Source organism: Euleptes europaea, chromosome 11, assembly GCF_029931775.1.
Source record: "Euleptes europaea isolate rEulEur1 chromosome 11, rEulEur1.hap1, whole genome shotgun sequence".
NCBI lineage: Eukaryota > Metazoa > Chordata > Lepidosauria > Squamata > Sphaerodactylidae > Euleptes > Euleptes europaea.
This window is the reverse complement of record NC_079322.1, coordinates 57,545,297-57,571,124: the sequence shown is the minus strand read 5'-3', so window position 1 is coordinate 57,571,124 and position 25,828 is coordinate 57,545,297. Positions and strand designations below refer to the sequence as shown.

At 43.5% G+C, this 25,828-nt stretch overlaps 1 protein-coding gene across 1 annotated transcript in view; it reads left to right on the top strand.

Moving 5' to 3' along the window:
- Positions 1 to 800: 800 nt before the first annotated feature.
- DNAJC1 (DnaJ heat shock protein family (Hsp40) member C1) overlaps positions 801 to 25,828 on the top strand; it is a 105,833-nt gene continuing 80,805 nt past the window's right edge. Inside the window, exon 1 of the mRNA XM_056857351.1 lies at positions 801 to 962. Coding sequence (XP_056713329.1) covers positions 801 to 962 — 162 coding nt within the window. The remainder of the gene's footprint in view (positions 963 to 25,828) is intronic.

The following is a 25,828-nucleotide window of genomic DNA, read 5'->3' as shown; positions in this document are numbered from 1 at the left end:
ACACACACATGCCGAGGAAGGCAATGGCAAACCACCTCTGTTAGTCTCTTGCCATGAAAACACCAAAAAGGAGTTGCCATAAGTCAGCTGCGACTTGAAGGCACTTTGCACAGACACACACACACATGACGCTCCTAGGAAAGAAAACGCAGCCGGTATTTGTGTGTGTGTTTACTGTGTATGTGTGTGGGAAGAAAGGCATAAGGTGGCATCCCAGCAGCAGAGGGATGTGTAAACTGTAGCATGGTTATTATTTTTAATTGCATATTTTTAAATTAAAAATATATATAAAAAAATAAAATAAACTGTTGCATTATTGGTTCTTGTAGGCTATCCAGGCTGTGTGACCGTGGTCTTGGTATTTTCTTTCCTGACGTTTCGCCAGCAGCTGTGGCAGGCATCTTCAGAGGAGTAACACTGAAGGACAGTGTCTCTCAGTGTCAGGTGTGTAGGAAGAGTTGCATTATTGTTGTTATTTTGCAACGCAGAGGCCTCGCTTCCCCCGAGCTCCTGGAATGCGCGGGAGGCGGCTATTGAGCAGCCGGGCCTCCCCCCTTCCCTCGGCCTGCTGGAGATCCTTCGCAGGCCTCAGCTTCTGGCAGTTGCTAGGCGTCGTGACGCGCGTCGGGAGCGAAGCGGCGATTGGCCAAGCCGCGGGCCCCGCTCCTCGCGGCGGGGCTCTCCGGGGGCGGGGCGGAACCGGCGCGAGGGCTGGCGCATGCGTGGCGGGGACCGCGTCCGCTTCGGCCACGTCTGCCGGGTCTGCGCTGCTGCTGCTGCTGAGCCGCTCGCCAGGAGCCATGGCGTGCCCGCTGCTCGTGCCCGGGCTGCGGAGGTGGCCGCTGCTCTGGCTTCTGCTGCTGGCGCCGTCCGCCCTCGCCTGGGACAGCGGGGACTTGGAGCTCTTCGACCTGGTGGAGGAGGTCCCGCAAAACTTCTACGCCTTCCTGGGAGTGGAGCAGGTGAGGAGCGCCCAGCGCCACCCCCCCCCCCGGTTTCGAGGGCCGGAGTTCTGCCCCTGGAGAACCAGTGACTGTAAGACTGGAGGGTTCCTCTTTTTTAAAAAATAAATAAATAATTTTTTATTATTTGTTTATAATAAAGAAAAAGAAGAAGAGAAAACAATTATATGCTTAAATCAAAACATAAATAATAAAAAAACATACAAAATATAAAAATACAAAAAAGAGCACTTATAAAGCCATCCTAATTACAATTATATAATATAAAATTGCAAAATACAGTGCTCCATCCCCCCCCCCCCCAAACAGTGTTCCCACCACCTCTGGACTGCCGGAGAAGTGCTTTGACAATGTTTAAAATTACTATTATTATCTCCATGTATTAAAAAAAGACATTAATCTATAATTCATTAACTATACTAGTGAAAGACTGGAGGGTTCCTGAGCATGTGCAAATTGACTTCCTCGCCTTAATTGGCTGCACTCGAGCCCACGTATCTGGGACTAGAGGGCATGGCTGAGGATAGTTGTTGTGTTCTGGACAGGGCCGGTGCCAGTCATTTTTGCAAGGCTAACTACTTGTGCCCCCCCCCCATTGCTAACCAGTTTTCAAAAACAGATGTCTGGGGGGGGGGAAGCACAAAACTTTTTATAAGATGTTATAAGTAATTATATTCCATAGCACTGCTGTGGTACTTATCTTAAAGTAGAAAATATAAATTTTCAGTTGAATTTTTTTCAGGAAACTTTAGGGCGAAAACGCATGGTCGCTTTATCCTCCTTTAATCCCTGTTTTAGCCAGGATTGAACGCACATTAGGCGAAACGCATGTGTTCGATCCTGGCTGAATCCTGGCTGAAACAGGGATTAAAGGGGGATAAAGCGGCCATGCGTTTTCGCCCTAAATCTGTTTAAATCTGTGCCCCTCAGGCCAGTTCTGCACCCCTATGAGGTCTGCACCCTAGGCGACCGCCTAGTTCGCCTAATGGTAGCACCGGCCCTGGTTCTGTATAAGCATTGCTGTTGGCTCCATTTCTTATGGATCTTTTGCTTGTTTCCTCCCCCTCTCCTCCTTTGCTTTAATTACATTCCAACCATGTCGCATCCTGAGTGCTGGGCTTCATGCCACTGCTTCTTACTCTGGGCTGCGGTCTCCTTGGATTCTCCCCCCCTCCCCCATACAGTCCCCAGCATTCATTTATGCTGTGCCACTTTCTCTCTTCCTTCCAGAGGCATGTGCTAACATACCATGGTTTTCCTCTTGTGTCACCCTCCGCTCCTGGAGGATACTTCCCTTTTGCTTACAAATCCAGCCCACCAGAATTGCAGATATCCTGTCTCTCCTTGCGGTGGTGGCTCTTGGTCGCTTCCGATTGGACTGTTCTGCTCTGTTGCCTGTTTTGCTGCCTGCGGGGTGATTTACTGTGACAGTTGACACTTCTGCCTTTTCTTTTGTGGCGAAGTTAAGGTGAAGCCGCCGATTTTGTTTACGTTGATGGATTTATAACTGCCGTTGCTATTGTTTGTTTTTGTTTTGGAGCAGCAGCCTGTAAAACTTAAAAGTTAAACTTAAAATTTTTAAAGTATGGTGCTAGATTAAACAGTGTGGTAGGCTATGGGTTTTTTTTGCGTGTGTGTGTGTGTAACTGTTTTAAAAGTATATCAGATTGGGACTGATTCAACAATAATGCTTATTTTGAAGAAGAGATGCTGTCAAATGACATTCAGCAGCATTGATCTCTCTGTTGGTTCACATCTCACACAGAATCAAACTATGATAAGTGTGATTGTCCAAATGCTGGTCAGGCTAACTGGTTGCCTAAATTTGTCAAACCAGGATGTGAAAACATGATTTGAACTCACGCTGTTAATCACAATTGGGGTTGACTATGGTAGACGCCCTGACTTGTTTCCTGGTGTTGCAGGGCAGGCTGGGATACCAGCTGGATCTGTGTGGGAGGGGTGTGTGTGGGAAAGAGCAGGGCCAAGCACGGGGAGTCAGGAGGAGAAGAGTTGGTTTTTATATGCCGACTTTCTCCACCACTTAAGGAAGACTCTTTCCCTTCCCACAACACCCTGTGAGGTAGATGGGGCTGAGAGATTGTGACTAGCCCAGTGTCAACCAGCAGGCTTCATGTGTAGGAGGGCCTTGCTTGGCCTGGGCCTCAAGCTGAAAGGGGGCCTCAGATGTAGGCATGTATTAATTTTTTGCCGTGTGATAAGTTTTGTGACTTGGTTTATATTATATGTTGAGTTTTTACTGTGGCCAAGGGCCTCAAAAGTGGCTCAGTCTTCTCTGAACATCCAAGAGGGTCTGGGAAAGAACCATGACAATGAAACTAGCATTTGTCCACCAAATTCTGATCTGGTTTTCAATTGAACCATAGCAGAAATAAACCGTAGTTTACCATTATGTCTGGACAGAGTCCCTAAGGCTAAAGAAATTCTTTTGAAATTATACCAGTTTCACATTGAGCCTTTTGTGTTCAGTTCCGGCTTACACTGATTTTTATTTTTGTGATCTTTAGTTCAGTTGCAGATGCTAACTCAAAAGAAAAATTCAGTATTGCTTGGCCATTTTCAAATATGTATCATGTAGCTTATAACTTCCCTTAAAGTAATAACTCTTTCACTGAAGAAACATGTTTTGGCTGGGATCCAGAGGACTACATAGGAAGTTTCTGTACGTTCTCCAGGGTTTTCTGAAAGCTTTTATACCTCGATTCCTATGTCCGGGGTCTCCGACCATTTTGAGCCTGCGGCCGCATTTGAAATTCGGACGCTGCATGGTGGGCGCAGCAACAGAATGGCTGGCATAGGAGGTGGAGCCAGCCACAACATGATTGCCATAGCTTAACTTCAGTAACACAATACCGTGGTGTGCTGTGGTGGCAGCTGCTGCCAAAGTAACATTAAAAAAAATCTGCACAGCCAATAACAAATTTGCTGGGCAAAACCTGGCCCTGCTCAAGTTCTGAGAAGAATTCTGATTGTTCAGTTTTTCTTCTCAGATACCAGCATCAACTGCAGCATGCAAAATGTTATTTTGACTAGCAAGAAGGCACAAATACATTTTTAACTAATCAGTATTGTTCAGCTCTTCAATGCTGCCTGGACCAAATGGAGCTGGCCTTTCATTTAGAAGGATAGGATTTATGAGTGCAGCAGTGTTCTAGTAATGTATGGGAGGTCACCATGAGTTGAAAATGTATATGTATGGGGGGGGATTTCTTGGGGGCGTCCCATTCTTCTCCAGTAAATGTTATTTCCTGGTGAGAAATGTTATGAGATAGGAAAGCGAGAAGTGAAAATAAGGCCTTAACTAGTTCTAAGCTAGTGTAGGTACTAGAAGAGGGAAGGCTAGGTTTTATGTTCTTGGGGGGCGCTTTTCTCCAGATGTTGTCCTGGGGTGCCATTGTATGCTTTAATTAAGCTGACAGTGTCTATTAGTACAAGCATCAAAAGTGTGGCACGTGTACACTTGGGCATGGCCAGGGTGTTAATTGAAAGCTCATAATCTGCCTTGAGTCTCAATGAGTAAGGCGGACTATAAATAGCAAAAATGACTGCAACAGTGAAGTACCTCATGTGAAGTGGCTACAGTTTCTCTGCAAGTTGGATCCTATCCATGAGCTACTGATTGCTACACTTGAGACATCTTGTATTCTAATAGCGAAGTCTTTGGATACTTAAATTTGGTGTCTGGAACCACGAATGTGCAAGACAGATCTTTCTACAAACCTAAAAATGGCTGCAAGTTTGCAGAAAAATCTGAAATCCCCCCCCCCAACAAAAAGCATGCTGGGGAGTTTTAAAAAGCCCAAAAATTATAATAGGAGCGCCTGTAGCTTTAAGCGCTGGAGTCCCTCAGTGACTGTTGCTAGGCAGTCATAGATTCCAGTCTTAGTTCTGCCAGTAAAAGGCAGGGCCCTTTCCAGGCCTGTTTTGGCCTTTGAGGGAGGACTCACTGGGGCCAGGCCTGGCTAGGGTTGCCAGCCCAAGGTTTGGGAAATTCATGGAGATTTTGTGGTGAAGTCTTGAAGAGGGCAAGGTTTGGAGAGGGAAGAGGCCTCAACACGGTATAATGCCATAGAGTCCACCCTCCAAAGCAGCTGTTTTCTCCAAGGGAACAGATCTCTGTTGTCTGGAGTTCAGTTGTAATTCCCGGAGAGCCGCTGCCACCACTGCTGTTGTATGTATGGGGGAAGCAGGTGGGTGGCTGGGACGGTGATGGGAGGGGCAGAATGAGACAGTGAGGGGGCAGAAAAAGAGCGAAAGTGACAGGCATGGAGAAGAGAGTAAGGAAGGAGAAATGGAGAGAATGAGAGAAGTATGAGGAGAGGGGAGGAAGCAAAGGAATGGGATGTGATGGCCTGCTCCCTCAAGTTTCTTGTGGGTCCCCACTTGTATTTTTATATTTTCCATTTAGTAGCATGCATCCCCTGGAAATACTTAATTATAATTCTCTGTGTTATATATATTTGTAGATGCCAAAATCCCCACATCCTTCTTGTTTTCTTCATCCCCCGATTTGGAAACAGTGATAGTGAGTGCTTGGATCATTACCACTGGATGTTTCCAAAATGGAGATAAATTCAAGGGTAAATATTTCTGTTAAGTGCAGAATATGGTATGATATTAAACTATGCAATTGTTGAAATTTGAAGAAATGCAGAATCCAGCTGTTCCTGTCCCTAATGGTCATCATGCTATCCTTGAATCTCAGCTGAGGCATGAGATGATAAAATTATACAATTAACGTTTTATGGGAGAAAATTGAAAATAATTTATATACTTGTAAGTAAGTCGTGTCTAATGTTTTAAACTGTATTTAATAACCTGCACAATTTAGATGTGGTGTACAGTTTATGGTTTATGGGACTGGCTGTAGAAGCCATTATTCCGTTTGCGTAATAAAAGCTCTATTGAAATAAGTCAACATACCTTGCCATCTTTCCCATCAGTCATTAATATTCTTAAGAGGATGTTGTAATGTACTTGCGTGCAAGATTTTAAAGGGTGTTTTTCAGCACAAAACGTATTCAATTAAAGGACGAAATCACAAAATATGACCTTTTAATGGAGTTTTAAGGAAAACAAAAAGTCAGAGGGCACAAGAACAGATGCCTACTGAGGCATTGGCTGCATTCAGATGAATGCAGACAGTGACATTTGGTCTAAGAATGGTTCCAGGAAGTCTTGAGGCTTGCATGCTCCACCTCTCTCCCTCCCTTTTCATGTTGATATTAAACATTTCCTGGTTTAGCCCTAACTGCATGTTTATTTCTTAAATTAACACTGGTTTGATTGTGAGAATGCAATATGGCCATTGAGACAGACCCGGACAAAATTGAGAATCTCCCCCTTCCCACTGGAGACTTACCTCACGTTGGGACTCCCTCCCCAGGGAGATTTGTCTGTCTCCCTCTATTATTGTCTTCTGCCACCGGGTGAAGATTTTTTTGGTTCTGTTTGGTGTTCCTGTCTGTGTGTTTTTCTGTGCACTCATGAGGGGGGAGGGAATCCCCTTAGGAGGAGGTGTAACCTCGCTGCCAGCGTAAGTGCGTCTAATCGCGGCACACGACACACTTACACTGGCGGCGAGGGCAGTTCTGTCGGTGGCTGAGCGCCGTGGAGCTGCGCGGCGCTCCTCCACAGGCATAGTTTCCCCATGGCGCAGACCATGGCGGAGACTAGCTACGCCGGTGTGGGGGGGCGTTCCTGGGGCGGGCTGGGGGTAGGAGCCACCGGTAGGCAGCTTCCTCTCCCCTTTCACCCCATTACACCGGCACCAAGAACAGCGAGGCTGCGCCTGCTTTTTAGCAGGCGCAGCCTCGCTATTCTCTATGGGGCTAAAAACCCCATTTAACCAAAAAAAGCTGCAAAAAGGATTTTTTTTGTTTTTCGGCAAACGGCTTTAGGAGGCGGCTCGCCTGCGCCTTCTCCCCGCCATTCCCGTACACCGAATCACGGGAATGCACGGTTTATGTGTTTGATATATGTGTTGATATTATATTGTTTATTTGAGAGCCAGTGCGGTGTAGTGATTAAGAGGGCCAGACTAGTAGCTGGGAGAACCAGGTTCGAATCCCCACTCAAGCCATGGAAGCTTTCTAGATGACCTTGGGCCAATGGCACTTTGTCAGCCTAACCTATCTCACAGGGTTGCTGTGAGGAAAATGAAGGAGAGGAGAATGATGTCAGCTCTCTTGGGTCCCCATTGCGGAGAAAGGCAGGGTATAAATGAATTAAATAAATATTGTGTGTATACACAATATTTATCAAGTTAAATATGCATTTAAAAGTCATATATGTGTGTGTATCTTTAAAACATAAAACATTAAAACAAAACAAGAAAACATTTCTGACATTATAAAAGCATTTAAAAGACATTGTGTTTGTGTGTCTTTTAAATGCTTTTTTAATGTCAGAAATGTTTTCATGTTTTGTTTTAATATTCTCTGCCTTGGGAACCCTGAAATGGATGGAAAGGTGAAATAGACACATTTTAAATAAATTAGTAATATATTGTTTCTAAGAGTTTCCCATCCCCCAGCATTTTGTGGAGATCAGCAGGCTTCAGCGGAAGGGGAGAAGGCAGAAAGATTCTGTTCTGCTGATAGTGCTGCTGCCAAGGCCACCACGCAAAGTTTTCTATCAGCTGTATGCACAAGCCAGTGCTTTTGGGGAAAGGGCATGAATGTGGTGCAGGTAGTGGGAGGGCTTGTGAGCAGGAGGAAGGATGCACAGTCAGGTGGGGGGCATGCAGACAGGTAGGTATAAAGGAAAGCATGAAGGGGGGCTGGTGGTGGGCAGAAAGGGGTCTCTGGGAATTGTCTGCTCAGCCCCCCTCCTCCCCAAATGCTGGAACTGGCACTGCCATTAACATTCTTCATGAGTCGGGGTCTACTTTTGCAGAAGAGGAGATTTGACAGATCTGATGCTTAAACCTCTTGTATAAATGATAGTTCAGTGACATGTTTTCTGGTCATGCTGGGTTTCCGGTGCAGTGCGTCCTTTTTTCCTATAGAGGGTGTGCACATTGATGTTCAGTGTGACAAGGATCCTGGATTCCTTCTGCTCCCACACTCTCATCTACTATGCGTGCAGATTCCATCAGAGTTCCCTTGCTCCCACGTATTTTTATGTTAGAAGTGATCTTGTTGCTGCTGTCAGATTCCATTCATTTATTTACTGCTTGTTAGCTGCCTTGTAGACTGTCCGTTGAAAGGCAGAATATAAACACATGAACAAATAAAAGACTATCACCCTTCCAGGACTTGCCCATCTCCTGCCCTGAGAAAGTCTTGAGACCTTGCTGATCTACAGGACCTATAGATTGATTACCTATTTAAACATTTCAATCCCGCTTTACCTCCTTGGACACAAGGTGGTGGTCTGTTTTATAGTAAGGTATCTGTTTGCCTTGGGCTTTCTGTTACTCCCTTTTTTTAATTTATACAGATAGGGATTCACTCAGTTCCCAGTGGCTCCCATTGAGTTCTATGGGACAAAGTAGTGGATAGCATAGCAGTCATAATTGAGGACATAGTTGAATTCATCCCCATAGAAGTGAATAGGAGCCATTATAAAATAAAGTGTTGGCACAGTATGGTGATGGTGTGTGGTCTTGCCTCCACAGATGGGAACCCTGTGGAGGAGTAATGTGTGCAAACTGCACACACAAATTTCGCCTTCTTCCTAGGGTTCTGCAGTATACAGGTGTGTTATTTATTATAATCACAAGTGTTTCGCTTGAGTACCAAGGCAGGTTAATCTAAACCCACTTTATAAAGTCTAGTTTCTTAAAAGTTTTATTTTTATCCAGTCTTCTAGACTACAAACATAGAATTTCCTTTGCAACTTTTAGAATTGCCATATGTGAAGTTTTTCCGTTATCTGAGAGCTACATGGGAGTGGTATTGAACAAAATGTCTGGTCTGAAATGCAAGTTTGGGGGCTTGCTAAAGTAAACTTTTTTGCCCTGTGGAAATTGCAAACAATAAAACTGATCAGTTTTGAAGGAAAATGCAAGGATGTTGTTGTTTAAACCAGAATATAATATGTTGCTGGCATATACTGGGATGGTAGTTATTGCAGTTCTTCAATTATTTCCTCTCTGATTGCAGGTAATTGACATTTTAAGAACTCTTTTAGGGTATTTAGTAACCTGGTGACAACAGCCCCTACACAGATGTCCAAAAGATTGAAGAACAATCTCTATATGGGACCTACATTTGGGAGGGGGGGAAAAGAGAGAACACTATAGATTTGAAATCTAGAGAGTACGGTGTGATTTGTAAAGTAGTCCCCCCTTGAATATATATTCATTTTTTGCAGTGGAAAAATACTAAACATCGTACCCCTTTTCCCCCCTTACTGGAGCTCAATCAGCAGGAGTCAAGCAGTTCTTGAGGATACTGAATAACCTTTAAGCAAAATGAGGCATAAGTACCAATTAGCTGAAACTTCCTCAGTCTCCAGCTGATGTTTACATTGTATGAAATTTTAACCCTCCTTCTTGAGGTGTGAAGGAAAAAAAAGCCATGTTTTGTTTCTACATTCCTAGTTTGTGAAAATACTGTGAGTTTTTCTGTGGTCTCTGTTAGTCTGGGATTTTAGGTGCGCAGAATGCTTTTTACACGTAAAGGCAAAGTTGTGTGCTTGCAACCCCTCTCTTGTGATTTTTGTGAATGTCTTATCTTGTTAATGGTGCAGAGGCAATTGTAATGCAAATGCACATTTTTAAAGAGATGTTTTGTGTCTCAGTTCCACAGCAGTTGATGCGAGAGCTATACAAAATCTTGTGTGTGAAACGGCTCATCCATATTGTGATGGTGGAAAGTGCCATCAAGTTGCAGCTGACTTATGTCAACACTAAGGTTTTCAAGGCAAAAGACATTCAGAGGTGGTTTGCCATTGCCTTCCTCTGCGTAGCAACCCTGGACTTCGTTGGTGGTCTCCCATAGAAGTACTAACCAGGGCTGACCCTGCTTTGTGTCTGAGATCTGATGAGATCGGGCCAGCCTGGGCTATCCATATGCACGTACATATGTGTAATGTGATGTCAGAATAAGAGGACATGTTGATTAAACAGTACATGTGGTATACATTTCCTATATTTTTTGTAGGCTTTGTGCCTCCTCTTATTTCTGTAGAATATGGGGTGCTTCCAGAGGGAGGGATGCTAGTGTTTGGTGTGTGGATTCAGTCTATTTGATATTGGGAAGCCACAGGGCTCTGCATGGATCCGCTTACCAGTCGCTGCTAGTCCAAACCTCATCTGCTGACAGAGGTCTCCCAGGATCAGGGGGGCTGGCACTGGTGATCAGTACCTTTCTGATGTACCTGTGTCCCCCTTCCAACTCCTCCACTTTTTGCTGAATTCTGTAGGGCTAAATCAGCCTTAAGGCAAGCTGTTGTTCAGACACCTAGTTGTAGACAACAGCCTTGTGGAGTGCCCTATAAAAGAAGAAGAAGAGTTGGTTTTTATGTGCCGACTTTCTCTACCACTTAAGGGAGACTCAAACCGGCTTACAATCATCTTCCCCTTCCCACAACAGATACCCTGTGAGGTAGGTGGGGCTGAGAGAGCTCTAACAGAGCTGTGACTAGCCCAAGGTCACCCAGCTGGCTTCGTGCGTAGGAGTGGAGAAACAAATCCAGTTCACCAGATTAGCCTCCGCCGCTCCTGTGGAGGAGTGAGGAATCAAATCCGTTCTCCAGATCAGAGTCCACCACTCCAAACCACTGCTCTTAACCACCACACCACTCTGGCTCTCCTTGGTGAACTGTGTGATTCAGGCCAACTGTCCAGTTATTAAATGGAACTTTAGATACTAATTTTGTAATGACTTCAGGCCTTGATCACACAAACCACAGATTGACGTGGTAAATCTATTCCTTGATTGTACCACTGCAGATGCAGGGTGGGGAGTTTCAACGATTGCATGACTAGATAGTTGAACCATGGAGAGAAAAATTCTGCCCATAGAGAACTAACAAACTGACTAGAACTGGTAATATCTTTTTACAAAGTAGAGGAGCATTTATTTAATTTAAACCTTTTTCATGCCCCCTTTCCACCCAGCTCAGGATCCCCAAGGCAGTGAACATTAAAACAAAACATTTGAGACATTAAAACGCACAAAACACACACATACACAAACACACATACACACACACATATATATATATTTAAAACAATTAAATAAAACCTGAACACATACACGAACAGGGAGGTGGTCCAATGAGCATTAGTGGGGGAAAGCCAAACAAAACAAATAAGTCTTCACCTGCTGGCTAAAGACAACAGTAGAGGGAGACAAATTTGCTGGGTGAAGGAGTTCCAGAGTTTGGGCACCACAACCAAGAAGGCCCTTTCTCAGGTTGCCACCCATCTAGCCTCATATGGTGGTGGCATCTGAAGTAGGGCCTCTGAAGATAAAGATGACCGGAGTGGTTGAATAGGTTCATATGGGAGTAAGTGGTCCATCAGGTATGCCGGCCCGATGCTGTACAGGGCTTTAAAGGTCGATACCAGCAGCATAAGTTGGGCCTGAAAGCAAATTGGAGCCAGTGTAAATGGAACAAGACTGGTGTGATAAGGTCCCTGTGACCAATTCCAGTCAGTGTTCTAGCTGCAACCTTCTGTATCAACTGTAGCTTCTGGACAGTCTTCAAGGGCATTCCAATCATGTAAGTTGCTCACCTGCCAGCAAACCTTTCCTATTTTATGAAGTAGGCTAAAGTCAGTATAAAAGCCCTGACCTGGATGGCCCAGGCTAGCCTGATCTCGTCAGATCTCAGAAGCTAAGCAGGGTCAGTTCTGGTTAGTATTTGGATGGGAGACCACCAAGGAATACCAGGGTTGCTGTGCAGAGGAAGGCACTGGCAAACCACCTCTGTTAGTCTCTTGCCATGAAAACCCCAAAAGGGGTCGCCATAAGTCGGCTGTGACTTGCCTGCACTTTACACACACACATGCTGAGGAAGGCAATGGCAAACCACCTCTGTTAAGTCTCTTGCCTTGAAAACTCTGCTGGGTTGCCATAAGTTGGCTGCGACTTAATGGCACTTTACACACACACACACACACACACACACACACACACACACACACACACACACACACCAAAGTCAGTATGGAATATTGTAATAAAGTAACACAAGCCACATGTAATGTCAAGTGGAAAATGTAAATCAAGCATATTGAACGGGGATTAAAAACAAGTACGCGGGAGTCTTTCATTTAAAACAATGGCGGGAGGTAATTTCTCCTTAAGCAGTTGTCACACCGTATCTTGTGTCAAGCTATTTTCTTTCAGTGTGAGCTAGTAAATTGGTCACATTCTTCCCTTCCTTCTTTCCTTCCTTTCACCTAGGTTGTACTGCCTTCACCCCTCTGAAGTTGGCTTCGTGCCCTATTAGGTAGGTGGTAATAATAGTGTAAAAGAAGAAAGACATTGGGGCCTGCCCTTTTCCCCCTCTCCTGTGAGCAAGTATGACTTGCTGCTCAGTTCTCAGTGGTGTTTTCTGTTGCCGATTTGGCACTGTGCATCTGTAAATCTAATGAAAATCCTGAAAGGCTACCCTCCCCCCCAAATTGTTCTACATTGTTTGTCTCTTTTAAGCGTCTTTGTTTTCATCTGTTGAGACTGACCATTTTCCCTTGCTCTTTGAGCACTTAATCTGGGATATGGTCAGTTCAAAGGAAGCATGACTAAAACCTGAACTTTTCTCCTGCGTAGTCTTGAACTGTGGCCTGTGATCAGGTTTACACCCTAGATGTAATCTCCTGACCTAGTTTGTCCTTTCCCCTATGTCCATTCTGTTGCTTTGCTCTGCTGTTACTTCATCTTGGCCCTAAGCTTTTGTGTGTGTGTGTTCTCAGTAGACATTATCAACCCTCAAAATGTTTTGATATCTTAGTAGCAAATATCAGATTTCTACAATAAATACAATAAATAAAGCCACAGCCCTCAATTTGCAAGATCTGAGCAAGGCTGTCAAAGATAGGACATTCTGGAGGACATTGATTCATAGGGTCGCCATGAGTTGGAAGCGACTTGACGGCACTTAACACGCACACACAATAAATATGCACTTGATAATCACTGCTGGTGGTTCTATGTTTCCTGCATTAAAATTATTGTTTAACTCCAGTTTATGCTGCTGGTTTAACTTCATAACATCTAATGTCTGTGATTCCCACCAGTTGGGGTTATGAGAGAAAGCAATAGTAGACACAGGGGTGGTTGCCTAGCAACTGCCTAAATGGTTCCTCTAATTTCACCCTTGTGTGATTATGCTTATGGAGTTTCATGGGCATAAACCATAAAGGTCTGAACTACAGCAATGGTGGCAACATGGGAGCAGGGCTTTCTTGAGTTAGCAGGCTAGCTTGCTACCTACAGGCATTTCATAAATAAAGGTTTTAACGACACTGCAATGTCTTACCTCTCTATTAGTTGTGCTTTACATGTCTTTCTGGTTGCTCCGTTGTGTCCCAACTGATGACCTACGAGACTCTTATTCACTGTTCGACTGTCACATGTGTAAATCTGGAATGGTTCAGCATCGCACAGGGGATACACTTTGCTAATTATTAGCATAATGTTCAGTCATTAATCTACACCTTGTCACCCTCTTCTCTGATTATTGTTTGCTGTAGCATATGCTGGTTGGGTATTTCTCACCAGTTTGAAACTTGTTTCCTGAATTTTAATAAAGGCATGGAGAAAGCATGTTTATTTCCATCACCACCATTATTTATTTATTTAGAATATTTCTACGCCGTCTCTTCAAAGTCCTGCTTGAGGCAGCTTACAGCACATTCCTGAACTTTTGGCGTGGGGGAATGGCAGGGAGGAGACACCGCTGCGGCGCCTCCTAACCGGTTTCCCCGGCGTTGAAAACGGGAAAAAATGCCTTTTAAAGGCTTTTAAAATTTTAAACGGGGCTTTTTGCCCCATAGAGAAAAGCGAGGCCGCATCTGCTAAAAAGCAGGCGTGGCCTCGCTCTTCTCGCCGCCGGCGTACCAAGGACGAACGGGGACAGGAGGCTGCCTAACAGCAGCTTCTCCCCCAGAACGCCCCGGGAATGCCTCCTGGGATGCCGGGATGCCCCCTGGAATGCCGACATGGGCCTTTATGCTGGTGGGACGTCAGCGTTCCAGGGTGACGCTGCCGGGCCTCCACACCAGTGCTGGGGCCACTAATGCCAGTGTAAGTAGCCCAGGTGCCGGCGTGGCGCCTTTCTGGCCTCCTAAGGGCTTTTGCCCTCGAGGCTCAGGAATGCACTGTTATCCTATCTTTCAGTATCTTCTTGTCATCCAGGTACATTGAACCTTTCCCAAAAGACCTTTCCACCTTGAAAAGCTTTTCACAATCAAATGGCCTTGGTGAGTTTGTGGCTATGTGAATTAAGCTTAAAGCTGTACTTGGGGCTCTACACCTTTTTGGAAGGCTTTGGTAGCTATCTAAAATTTGTGGTTGTCACTGGGGTTACCGCATTATGCATTCCCAGCGATGTATTAAGAGTTTGAAAATATTATTAAAAATACTGTTTGCACTTTCTATGTATTCCCACTGATGCATTAAGAGTTTGAAACCTTTAGCTGTGAAGACGTCTTCCAACCATTTTTTAGCCGTGGCATCCAAAACCCCTTTTAAAGCGATGTTTTTTATAACATTTTCAAACTCTTAATATATCGCTGGGAATACATAATGCAGTAACCCCCACTGACTGTGCTTCTCTCCCTGATATGCTTGTGATGAGGTTTGGAGGCATTTAGGTATAGCTGATGAGTTTTGTGTGAGTTTCAGCAGGGAGCCTTGAACCTCCTTTGAGACTGGGGGACAAGCCTTCCCCCACTCCTGAGGTCCAGACTTGATAGAAGAGTGGGGATTCATCTCTGCATTTGTGCTGAGTTTGAGAGACACTCACTGCTGACACTACCCTTCCTCACCATCTTATCACATCAAGGCTGAAGTGCCTACTGGATGAGCACCTTGCTGGGCCTCCCCACCGTGCGACAGTTCCTCTTCCCCCCAGCTGCTGAGCCGTAACTCATAAGCTGAGGCATGACTGAGAGGGAGGTAAGCCCTGTTGAAGGGCTAAACTCATGCTGAAACTCATCACCATCATTTTGAAAGCAGCGCTAAGCTCTGCCCTGTCCATGGACTGGCTGTGGACAGACATTTCCCATGGAGGCACCACTGCACCATTTCTTCTTTAAGTCAGAGCAAAATAAGTTTGGGTTTTGTTTTTTTTGCTGTGGTTTAAAGTGGAAAGCCCTTGAAGCCCCAAGAGTTGTGCTCAGAAAGAGCATGATATAATGTGGTAGCTCCTTAGAACAGTGATGGTATGCTTTGTTCCACTCGGGGGGAAATCCCTGGGTTGGAACCACTCCTGTCAATGTATTTGTGGATCCCTGGCAATTTTAAGAAGAAGAAAAAGAAGAGTTGGTTTTTATATGCCAACTTTCTCCTATCACTCAAGGAAGAATCAAACCGGCTTACAATCACCTTCCCTTCCCCTCCCCACAACAGACACCCTGTGAGGTAAGTGGGGCTGAGAGAGCTCTAAGAGAGCTGTGACTAGTTCAAGGTCACTTAGCTGGCTTCATGTGTAGTAGTGGGGAAACCAACCCAGGTCACCAGATTAGCCTCCCCCACTGATGTGGAGGAGTGGGGATTCAGATCTGGTTCTCCAGATTAGAGGCCACTGCTCCAAACCACCGCTCTTATCCACTACACCAGGGATGGGGAACCTCAGGCCCGGGGGCCGTATGTGGACCCCGAGGACATTTTCTGCGGCCCTTGGGAGCTCCGGGGCCGGGTGTGTGGGGGGGGAGGCGTGGAGGTTGGGGCCTGGTCGCGTGGGGCCGGCTTGCACAGGTGTGTGTCTGTCACTCTCCTTTCTCTCCCCTTCTCCCTCTTTTTCTGTCTCTTTGTCTGTCTCCCTCCATCCTTTTCTTTCTTTCTCCCCCTCCCTCCATTTCTTTCTCCCTTTCTCTCTCTTTTCCCCTCCCTCCCTTTTCCTCTTTCTCTGTTTTCTTTCCTTCCTCCCTTCCTTGCCTGTGGATCGGCTGCCTCCTGGCGCCTTGTTTGCTCAGGCTTACCGCTGGCTGCCCTCCCGCCTGGGAGGGGGGAGGACAAGGGAGCGGGGGCGCCCTCCAGGCCTTCTCTGCGTGGTCTCCCCTGGGGTTGCCAACCTCCAGGTGGTGGCTGGAGACCTGGAAACCATAGTCTCTCCCCCAGGAGATCTACACCTGGTTATGGCCCCCGAATAATGTTATAAATGTGCAAATGGCCCTTGGCAGGAAAAAGGTTCGCCACCCCTGCACTACACCATACTGGCTTTCTGCTTAACATGAATGTAAGCTGTTTGAACTCTATACGACAGCTGCATGAATAAATTTGCACAGGATATGGCCGTAAGTCTTCAATAACTTTGTTATATTTGCATAGAATTGCTGTCAACGCTTTTCTGAACCAGTAGATTCCGCCCCTCCCATCCCAACTCAGTGATAGGCAACTTGTGTGCGCAAGCAAGGTACTGTGTTTGCGGCTCTAACTGTGTGAAGACCCTGTGTAGAAATAAGTGCTGGGTTTTGTGATGGAGCTCCGCTTCTACTGCTGTGGCTGCATGTAAAGAATCCTCTTAGGAAACCAGTGCCTGCCCCAGTCAGCTCTTTGGTTGAAGGGATGGATGGACCAGATTCATTTATTATAGAGCTCAGCAAGTCCAAGGTACCAGGTCGCCATGGCAGTCATCATGATGCTTAGTATTTTCTGCAGTGATTTTATCATAACGTCTTTTGGTGATCCTCAGTAGAACTACAGAGGTTCTTTATATTTTGTACCAAAAGATGAATTCATTTCTTAAACACTTGTTTTATATATTGGCTTCAATATTCAATTAAACAGATCTTTTCAAAGCAATAATGAGATTATAAGAAAACCAGGAAGAGGCCAGGTTAGGGTTAGAGGTAAGCTTTTTGTTGTGGTGATAACAACCAGGGTTTATTTCTATACTTTTGTTATAGCTTTAATAAAATTGTGAGAAATAGTGAAGAGTGTAGGATTAGTTTTATGGTAGCAATAATTAGTATTAAAAAATAACACCAAGAAGCTGGGAAATGGCTCTACCTGCTAACCTTATGTGCTGGCTTACGGAATTTTTTTTTTTAAACATTTTTGCCTGTTTTTTCCCCCTAAGAGTCTTTTTCCAGTTTTCTTGACAGAATTTTTTGGAAATTTCAGGGAACACTGAAAAGAATCCTATGAAATCATTTCTCTTTTAGGATGAGTGAAATGCTTTTTAAGGCGATTTTTCCCACTCTGAGGGCTTTTTCAACTTTTCCAATGGAAAATTTGGGAGAACCCTGAAAAAACGTCTATAATTTCTTTTCCTTTTTGGAATGAGGGAAGGCTTGAAGACAAGGTTTTACTCAAAATAAATGACTTGAAGACAAGATTTTACTCAAAATAAATGAAATTTCATTTCATACGTAGTATGAAATTTTTTAAACTATCTATAGCACTAGATAATAATTCCAATGTATACTGTATAGATATGCAAAAAATTTCAAGAATGGGGTTTGGTTTAAATGTAAATAATGCTGTCAACAATTAATATGCTTTAATGTAGTTAATAATACACTATTAAGGAATGCATTGTTTCCAGTGTTACAAAGTTTAATGTGATATCCAAATATGTTGGAAGCTTTACCTGTTATTAGAGTTTTCCTTGCAAATAATACACGCTGTTTTGTTTACTAGAATTTTTGTTTTGTTTACAAGAATTTGTCTTGTACCTTTAACTTTTTTTCTGTCTCTCCGATGGCAAAAATTAAGATACATGTATTAAGATAGCATAGGATGTAGCAGTCAGCAAATTTCTCAAATATTGGGTACACTTGTCATTTTTCTTATAGAAAACTTAAGACTTTAATACCTTTAAATTTCATAAATGTGTCAAATAGTACAGTTTTAGGTGCTAAATAGTTATAAATGATGTATTTGATGTTTAGATGTGATAGGAAATAAGTATTGTATATATGTCAATCTCCCCCCCCCCCCCCCCACACACACATAAATGAGAAATGTCTAACTTCACAATAGTGACTTGGCCTTCTGGAAAGCTAAATGCAATCTAAGCAATGAAGTGAACTAAATTTGTTTAGGACACAGTGTATGGTTTGCAGTAGCTTTCTGTACTGATTAAATGCTTATAGAAACATTTTTTAAAGGTTTTAAAAAGGTTTCTGCTGCCTTTTGTTTCAAAAAATGGAGTTCAGGGCAGGCTACAGATACATCAGAAAAAAACACCAAAAAAACATTTGTTGATAACTGAATTACTTAATGGTTTTGTTTTTTAAAATTGGTTTTGCTTCTGTCAAATGGTAGGAATAGTTGTAGTAATAAAAAATAGTGTTTTAAAACAAATATAAAATGCTGTGGTGTACCATAGTCTTGAATCTCAAACTATTGTCTGAGTCCCACATGGACCTGGACATTTATTACCGTACTCATTGGTAGCTTGCTGCTGCATCTGTTGTATTGACCTCAATTAAGATGTCATCATTTATCATCTAAAAAGAATGTGCTTAAGTCCTGGGTTTAGGCAGTCCAGGCTGAAGAAGCAAGTGTGACTTTTCTTCAAAGATAATCAGGAATCTCCCGTATCTCAGTGCTGAGTTGTTCCCTAATTTCTCTCCTTGTCCTTTCTTTCTAGAAGGCTCTCTATTCTTATCTTTTTGCCTAGAACAGGGCAGTAGAAATATTAAGTATCACATGCACAAGGCATATAAACTTGTTATTTCCAAATTCTACTAACTACCCAGATAGTAGCCAGTGTTCAATTTTGTGCCTCCACTGGGCTGTCACCTCCATAGTTTATTTATTTAAAATATGTTTTCTTCTCCTTTCCCCATTATGAGGTAGCTTGTGTGCGTGTGTGTGTGTGTGTAAGTAAAGTGCCGTCAAGTCGCAGCTGACTTATGGTGACCCCTTATGGGGTTTTCAAGGCAAGAGACTAACAGAGGTGGTTTGCCAGTGCCTTCCTTTGCACAGCAACCCTGGTATTCCTTGGTGGTCTCCCATCCAAATACTAACCAGGAGTGACCCTGCTTAGCTTCCAAGATCTGACGAGATCGAGCTATACCATGCTGCCTTCCTTCCCATGAGGTAGCGTACAAAAGTAAAAACAGTGAAAAATACACAAAAGGCATGGCAATTTCCCTTTATTCCAGCCTTTCTCTGGGAAATGGGAATATTCCCTAGTCCCCTAGAAAATTTATTTATTTACTTACAAGATTTATACCCCACCTTTCTAATAAAAGGTAGCACTCAAGATGCGTTACAAGAACTCCAGAGACCGTGGGTGGGTGGTCACAGCTGAGAGTTCTGCCTGACATACCTCTACTGTGATAGTGAAGAAATACAGATCCAGGGCTCAAATGGCTCATCTTGAGTCAAGGGTAGGCTCGTAGGGGTGGGAGCTGGCTTGGGTGTCACCCGTTTTTAGAGCTTTAATGGTCAACCCTGGCACCTTGAATTGGACATGGACAAGCAGATTGGCAACCGATGGAGTTAGCATTGCACTGCTGCTATATGACCTCCTTAGTGGAAACCCTCATGAGTATGTTTTTGTACTAATTTCTAGACATGTCTCAAAGGTAGCCTCACACTGAGCCCAATACAATAATCCATTTGGGATGTTGCCCAGACGTGTAGGATTGTGACTAGACCAGCCTTCTCCAGAGATGGCTGCAGATGGTAAATTAACCTTATTTGGTTTAATGTACTCTAGGACACCTTCTCTCTGAAATCTCATGATTTGACTGGGTTTTGGCAGTTGAAGAGGTAGATACTTGAATGCCTGCCTTGCAACGAGGTGTACATTTATTTTCCCCTTCTCTAACCTTTCCTTGTAGAGTAGGGGTAGACAAATGAAGGTGGAAAAAAGCAGCATGGAGATTTGATTTCTATTCTGGCGAGTTAATTGCGGTCTCTCATACCACAAAGTGTTGTGTTTGTTCCTTATTTCATTCCTCTACTCAGTGTAACGTAGTTCACTGTTTCCATTTTACAGACTGGGAAATGAGCATAGTTGGTTACAGGCGTCAGTGAATGTATAGTTGATCGGAAATTGGGGCCCAGCCCTGGTAGGTAGCCAGTCTGACCATGTTGGATACGAAGATTGCCTCTTCTGCTTCTTTTTGTACAATGGGTTGCTGAATTTCATGGCTCTGGAAAGCAACAAGCATAAAGGTGAACAGTCCCGGATGGATGGAAGACCAGTATAGTAGTCCCAATTCATAAAAAAGGAGACAAAGCAGATCCCAATAACTATCGCCCAATTAGCCTTTTAGACACAGCATCAAAAATGTATGGAAAATACCTTTTGCGGAAGCTAGAGGACTGAGTTACTAAAAAAATATCAGATAACAGAGAACAGTAGTGTCCAAGAAGGTCAAGGTTCATTTCCATCTGTTCTACATAATATAATGTTGTGTGCTAGATATCCTAGGTTCTGCTGGGCAATATCTAATTTACTTACCTGGCTGGTGGCAGGGAAGGATTTTGATTCTAAACTCATCAGACCTATAGTAGTCTTTAGAGGGTGGTGGAAGTAGAATAGGAAGCAAATACATTCTTAAATGCCTATGAATTGTAGACTAAACAGAATCACAGACTGTCCCTCAGAGAAGAGAAGAGGTATGTGCTGGCATGTACCCATGTTCAGCAAAACAGGCTTTTTTACAAACTAGGCCCTGGGAATGCATATTTTGCTTATCCCTGGACTAGCACTGGTCAAACTGAGAAACACAATTTGTGCTATTGCTTTTCTTGTTATCTGAATTAACTGCTTTATGGCCAAATGAAGCGGCTATCTCATGAACGCTGATTGTTTTGTGGGCATGTGGAATTTTATGGAACGCCGCCAAATCTACCTTTAAAGATAGCTAATTAGTAATTTAGAACAATTAGCAAATGGGTTTTCTTGAAGTTAAGAGTGTTCGTATAATTTTTCATTAGTCCGATTAGATCTGCCGTGACACTTTGAAGGGAGGCTTCGCATCTGTAACTTCAGTTTTGGCTTCTTACCACTTGATGGCAGTGAAGGAGCTAATGTTGCTAGGAAAGGTTCAGGGCAAGATGCTGTTATGAATAACAAAATGGGAGGCACAAAGGAAGTTTCTGACACTTGCAATATTATTCCCATTTCTAGGCAATATTGCAAGTGACAGGAGGAGAGCGTGAGCCTCTAGGTGGAGCTTCAGCTCTTCCTAAGTGGGGAGAGAGAACCTAGCCTGGGTAAAACTTCTGTCAAGCTTCATGGTTATAGGGGACACCTAGTCCAATCAATAAACTATCTTAAGATTGTTCTAAAATCAAATGTCTTGAAGTATACAAGTTTTTATCACGATTCAAATCAAAATTTATCAACCATGTAATGCCTTTTATTAGGACTGGCAAAAATAACACACAAACATGAAATGGTTTTTGTTTCTGGATCTTGCTTTGCACCAATATGGCTATTGGCATCCTCCAAAATTGGGTTGTCTTTTAAAAATAAATAAATAAATATACACACACTGAAGATTTCCCCCTCTGCAATGGGGAAAAAACCATCCCAAAATGCAGTACTAGAAAGATACTGGTTATATAAAACTTGTGGCTCAAAGCAACAGGTTGTTATAGGAAAAAATGTAAAATGCAAATGTTTTTAAGGAACTGCCTCTAGAGCATTGAGTGGCATGGTTCAATAGGCATGGTTATAGAATGTGGCATAGAACTGGTTGATGTGGCCTATGGAATGGAAGGCACTAGGTTGCCAATTTAGGATAAACACTGAAGTATCTGGAAGGGCTTATGAGGGTAGTGATGGGGCCTTAATTTGTCAGAGGTTAAATCCCTTTCATCTACACTTAAAAGAATCAGGTACTAGGTACTGTTAAACCTGAGACCCTGGAATAGACCGTATGGGCCTTGATAGGCCATTGGTCTGATTTAATCTAAGGGGAGGGGCTGTGGCTCAGTGGTAGAGCCTCTGCTTGGCATGCAGAAGGTCCCAGGTTGAATCCCTGGCATCTCCAGTTAAAAGGAACTAGGCAAGTAGGTGATGTGAAAGACCCCTGCCTGAGACCTTGGAGAGCCTGCTGGTCGGAGTAGACAATACTGACTTTGATGGACCGAGGGTCTGATTCAGTATAAGGCAGCTTCATGTGTTCACATTCGTGTGTTCAAAGAAAGAGAGAACTTCAGAGAGTAGACGGTTATCTCAGGTCTTTATTTTTAATATTTTTTTCTCATTTTTTGGGGGGGGGAGGAAATAAAAAAAACAGGAAAAAAGAGAGAAAACCTTAAAGACGATGTACAAAAAGTAAAAACAAAAATATACCAACAGTGGTGACAGATCTAGACTTAAGTTTCTATAAGTGGCTTCCGAATATCTACGATACGAATGCGTAGTTGCCATCTGTATACGCTGCATTCAAATACAGAAGATCCTCAATCCATTGATTTATCAGAAGTGGGCTTTTATCTCCTCCTCCCCCCACCCAAAAAGAAAAAAGAAAAGGGTTATCTCAGGTCTGCCTGGTGTTGAGCAAAAAACACAATTAAAAAGCTTCCATTGTTCGATCTTCTTTCCTTGAAGGCCAAAAGTGCATCTTGATACCAGATACAAAATCTTCATGGCATTCCTACAAAGGATGTGGGGCAGAAGCCATAAGATCAGGGCCTGCAACATCTCCCCTCCCCCCTCTTTTATAACCCCCCCTTCTTGATGAAGAGTTATGGAGAATTCAGAAAGCTTGCGCAGCCCAAAATGCCTCTAAATGCTGCTCCTGGGAAATAGAGGAAACACCCACCCCGAGGAATAGTGTAGTAGGGATTTTGAGGTCTCCTGTGGGAAGAGGATTGGCGAAGGACCCCCCCCCCTTGCTCCTGTGGAAATCTAGGCGGGATCCAATCCATCACACACTTTTCTGTTTCTGAAGCTTCCTTTGGACCGATGTGGCAATCTCTAACCGTATACTTATGATTCCAGATGGCTGCATACTTTCAATTCCTTGGCAGGTTGTATGGCTATTTTTAGTTGAGACACATCTATGACTTCACCCTTTTACAATCATGACCCAACCTCAAAAGCCAGCTTCCACAGGCAAGTCTTATAATGCTATAAAAGATACTCAGGTTTGGACTTTGGAGAATTTCTAGGGCAAGGAAGTTTAGTAAATTGGCGGCATATTGGAGCCTCATAGGACCTTTCCATATATTATCCTTGACTTTAATCCAAGGGAGACTATTCTCCAAATTTCTGCATTCCCACCTTGCCGTTTGTCATGTGACAGGGTGTTCCTCTGGAGCCAGTATTATCCACACTCCCCAAGGCCCATTTTCCTTTGCTGCTTCCCACTATTGGCTCCTGTATCATTTTGAAAATTTAAATATTCTACACAATGCACAGCAAATAAAGTAACATTAAAAGCAATGAAGAACAGATAAAAAACATAGAACATGGGCTGTGGAAAAATGTGCGAACTTCTAATTAGCTCTGTTAAGAGGAATTCTCTTAATTCCTTAATAACAATAACAACTCACAATGTATTACAATATAAATGTTAGATTAAAACATACAATTTTAAACCAAATGTTCTACATGTGGGATACATCCTTTGTCTAGACTGGCTTGGATATATCACCTTGCTTTCATCTGTGTTGCTGGCATGATCCATATTTGTGATCAAGGCAGAACTTTTTACATGTCACCAGGGTTGAAGTTCACAGTGTGCCCTGGGGGGGCTTGTACGAGGTGAACCGAAAACGATAGAAATATTTAGGGAATTAAATTTCAGTGTGTTTTTGATCAAAGTATTTCTGTGTGGCGTTCGTGGCTCATCGATTCTAGTCTGGATTAAGCTGGATTGATAGCAGGGGCCTCATAATCTGTCAGACCTCGTTTATTGCCGAGTTAGAATTCTGCCTTTGCGTGTTATCAGCGTGATTGGCATGACAGTTGCTCTGCAGGGATCATGTGTAAATCTTGCCTAACTCTCCCCTGGGAAAGACACCTTCCTCCCGACTCATGCTCCGGGGTTTTTTTTTCGGGGAGAGTTATATGGCTAATTTGTTCAGACTTGATTCTTTCGCTAGCATGTGCTCTTAAAAATAAGAAAAGAATAGAAAAAGGCATTCTGTGAGCAGATGTTATGTTGGAACTGACCTCAGGATAGTGTAGATAGTGGCAAAAGGCATAGCCCTTTGAACGTTTTAACTTTGTACATTGAAAGCCCACGTTAGAATGTGAATTTACATGAGAACTATTCAGTCATGAAGTTGAGGGTCCTCCCTCTGCTTTCTACACTTTTCTGCATTTGTATTTCTCCGCCCGCCCCCCCAATACTCTTTCTGGAAATGTTGCATTCTTGGAGGAGATGAGCATATAACTAATTTTAATTTATAGTGGTCTGCGGCTGTTCCCTGGATGCCTGCAGGCTATTTCAGCAAATGTGTAACACTGTGGGAAGAGATCACAATACTACTTGTTCAGTAGTTTCTGGATAAATTGTCGCTCTAAATCAAAACTGTTCAGAGGTTTATATTTATGGCCATGATGTTTTCTGTGCTGAAGGTAAAGGAAAGAGGGAAACATTTGAAGTTGTATTAAAGTTAGCTGAAATTAACTGTTATTAAAAATTGCTTACGTCAAACCAAAAAATTCCTTACGTCAAACCAAAGCTGGATACAAACTGACAACAAAGATTAAAATTGTATTGCAAAAATAAGTAGGGCTTTAAAACATCAAATAGCAATGACTAGAGCCTGCTTTTTTCTTTTCTTTTTTTAACATCTTGCCAATAATTCACTGGGAGAAAAGCAGTTGTAGGCAAGTGTATTTTTATCTTCTTCTCTTTAGGAAGCGGTGCTTAGACCCGGTAAGGAAGAAGTGACTTTACCCACAAAAGCTGGTCTAGCAAATGTACTGATGTGTGCTTATGCCGGCACCAGCTGCCCTTTTAGGAAATGCGTTAGGTGGCATGAACATACAGCAGCATCGAACCCATGTGAACAGAGTTTATGTGCTGGGGAACAGCGCTGGAGTTAATTGGGCCGCTAATGCCATAGGGCAGTTGTCTCTGTCTTGACCAAAAGGTGCTTTTTGTTTGTTTCTTTTGTTTGTTTTGCAGTCGTGCAGTGTTTGAAACTTCATAATTCTGTTGTTTGAAAGAAAGTTGCCCACATGATTTCTAGGCATTGTTGCGAGCTTCGGTACCATGCCTTGAGATTTTATTAAGGGGAGGGGGGTAAAATTTGCATTGTTTTAGGGCTGTCCTGTTTGAGGCCGTCTCCCTCTGCTCTGAACTCTGATCGTCCTTGACTATCAAGACAGCGCTCTGGTTTGTATATCCCTCAGGGACTGGCTGTAAAATGAGAGGCGGAGGAGCGTTTTGAGCCCCCTCCCATCCTTTGCATGAATGTCCTGTTCACATAGCTTCTATTCCCCCCCCCCCATTTTTAGCAGGATTAATCATGGCAGGAACGGGGCCCCTTTCTAATGGAACATTTGCACAGAGGCAGCCAGGTCTTGCTGCCCCGTGAAGGGTAGGGGGCTCGCTGTACTCCACCAGCATGCTTTCCGTGTTCTCTGTGGCTGAATGTATGAACTTGGGAAGCTAGCTTGAGAATTGAGGGGCTTCTGTGCTTCCCTTCTGGTTGGGTGCCCCTGGATGTCGTCAGAGAAACATGTCTGAAGCTTCCAGCGCCTGTTTGGGAGAAAAGAGAAAAGTGTATCTACGACCTTGCCTTCTGGAAATCTTCCCACTGTGTTGTTTACTCATGGAATGCTTC